The 2,089-nt window shown below is 36.6% G+C and overlaps 1 protein-coding gene across 1 annotated transcript in view; it reads right to left on the bottom strand.

Annotated features, from left to right (window-relative positions):
- LOC102758110 (chromosome unknown open reading frame, human C1orf185) overlaps positions 1-1,890 on the bottom strand; it is a 26,689-nt gene extending 24,799 nt beyond the window's left edge. Inside the window, exon 1 of the mRNA XM_006768383.2 lies at positions 1,875-1,890. Within this exon, the coding sequence (XP_006768446.1) occupies positions 1,875-1,890 (16 nt within the window). The remainder of the gene's footprint in view (positions 1-1,874) is intronic.
- Between the last annotated feature and the right edge of the window lie 199 nt (positions 1,891-2,089).

Here is a 2,089-nt window from a genome sequence, read left to right as displayed (position 1 = left end):
ACTGCCAGCAGTGGCTCCCAGCTGCCTGCCTGTACCATGCTGCTATCTGAGCCAGCCCTTGGAATCCTATTTCGACCAACAGGACTGAGGCTTTCCCAACCCAATCAGAACTGCACAGCAATATCCCATCAGCTTCTTTATTGACCAATCAGAGCAGCTCCATTTTGATCAATCGGAATAGTGCCTTTGGGCCAATTGAATCACAAAAATTTGGAGTCCTCATTTGCATGAGGATGGAACACTCAGGGACCAGGGACAGGACCTGTGTTGGTATAAGCCAGCTCCCCTATGGCTCAGAGAGGGCACTTTTTAAAAATATATATATATATATAATTTTTTACAGAGAGGAAAGGAGAGGGATAGAGAGAAACATCGATCAGCTGCCTCCTGCACACCCGCTACTGGGATGTGCCGCAACCAAGGTACATGCCCTTGACCGAATCGAACCTGAGACCCTTCAGTCCATAGGCCGACGCTCTATCCATTGAGCCAAACCAGGTAGGGCTAGAGCTACTATATACTTTCATTAGGTATTTGTTTAAATATGAGTTTTTATTTCAGTAATGTCGGGTAGCAAGTACAAGTAAGTATTTAAATTTGAGACACTGTCCAAACTGCTTTCCAGAGTGGCTGTACTGTCTTGCCCTCCCACCAGCAATATATTATAGTTCCAGTTTCTCTGTATCATCACCAGCACTTGATATTGTCAGTATTATTTTAGCCATTCTAAGTAATACATGTGCAGTGGCATTTCATTGTGGTTTTAATTATTTTCATTTCCTTAGTGAATAATGAGCATCTTGCCATGTGCTTATTTATCATCTGTATAGCTTCTTTAGTGAAGTATGTGTTTAAATCTTTGCTAATTTTTTAGAATTCTTCATACATTCTGGATACAAGTCCTTGGTCAGATATGTGATTTGGAGATATTTTCTCCCAGTCTGTGACTTGTCTTACCAATTCTCTTAATAGTGTCTTTCACAGAGCAAAACGTTTAAATTTTGTTCACGTCCAATTTATCAACTTTTTTCTTCTATGGATTGTACTATGGGGACCTATCTGAGAACTCTTTGCCTAACCTAGATCATGAAGATTTTCTTGTAAAAGATTTATAGCTTCCATATTTGCGAATATTTATAAACACATGTAAATAACTCATGAATTAAAGAAGAAATCAATGGAAATGCATAGAACTAATTAATAATGAAAGCACTCTGTATAAATACTTGCAGCAACAATGCTGGAACCAAATTCAAGGGAAATGTATGACCCTAAATACATAGATTAGAAAAGAAATCTGAAAAATAATGAGCTTGCCATTCAAATTATAAGTTGAAAAGGACTAGCAAGCAAAATAAGCCCAAATGAGGTAGAGGAAGGAATTAAAGAACAGAAATTAATGAAATGCAAATTAAGATTTTTGGTGAAGACTAATAAAATGACAAATCTCCACTAAGATTAACCAAATTAAAAGAAGGCATAAGCAAACAATATTAAAAATGAAAAATGGACATAGTTATAGCAGAGATTAAAATAAGAAAATGCTTTTAACAAATTTATGCTAATATCTTAAAGCTTATACTAAATTATTATATACCTAAAAAATGACTTACAAAAAGTGACTCAAGAAGTAATAGAAAATCTAAACGAACATGTATCCATTAAATTGAATCAGCAGTTACAAATTTCCCCCAAAGAAAAAAAGCAGGCCCCCGATAACTTTACAATTTCTACTGTATACCCATGATTCAAGTATTTCTTATCTTATACAAGCTCTTCCAGAAAATAGAAAGAGATTGCTGGCTGTTTGTCCAAATACATTTTCCTCTTCTTTCCAGGCAAAAAGCTAGACTACATGTCCCAGCTTCCCATACCATTAGGTGAAGCCATGTGACTGAGTTCTAACCAATGGAATTTGAGTAGAAGTGATGTCATAAAAAGCTCCCAAGAACCTTTCTCCATGTTCTTTCTCCTCTAGGCTTAACTGGGATGGAGATGATCTGAAGGGCACATGAATCTAATTGACACTCAACCCAAATAAAATGAAAACACAACACACCAGAATTTATGGGATGCCACCAAAGCAGTA

Source organism: Myotis davidii, unplaced genomic scaffold (genome assembly GCF_000327345.1).
Source record: "Myotis davidii unplaced genomic scaffold, ASM32734v1 scaffold79, whole genome shotgun sequence".
Classification (NCBI taxonomy): Eukaryota; Metazoa; Chordata; class Mammalia; order Chiroptera; family Vespertilionidae; genus Myotis; species Myotis davidii.
This window is presented reverse-complemented; position numbering and strand designations above follow the sequence as displayed.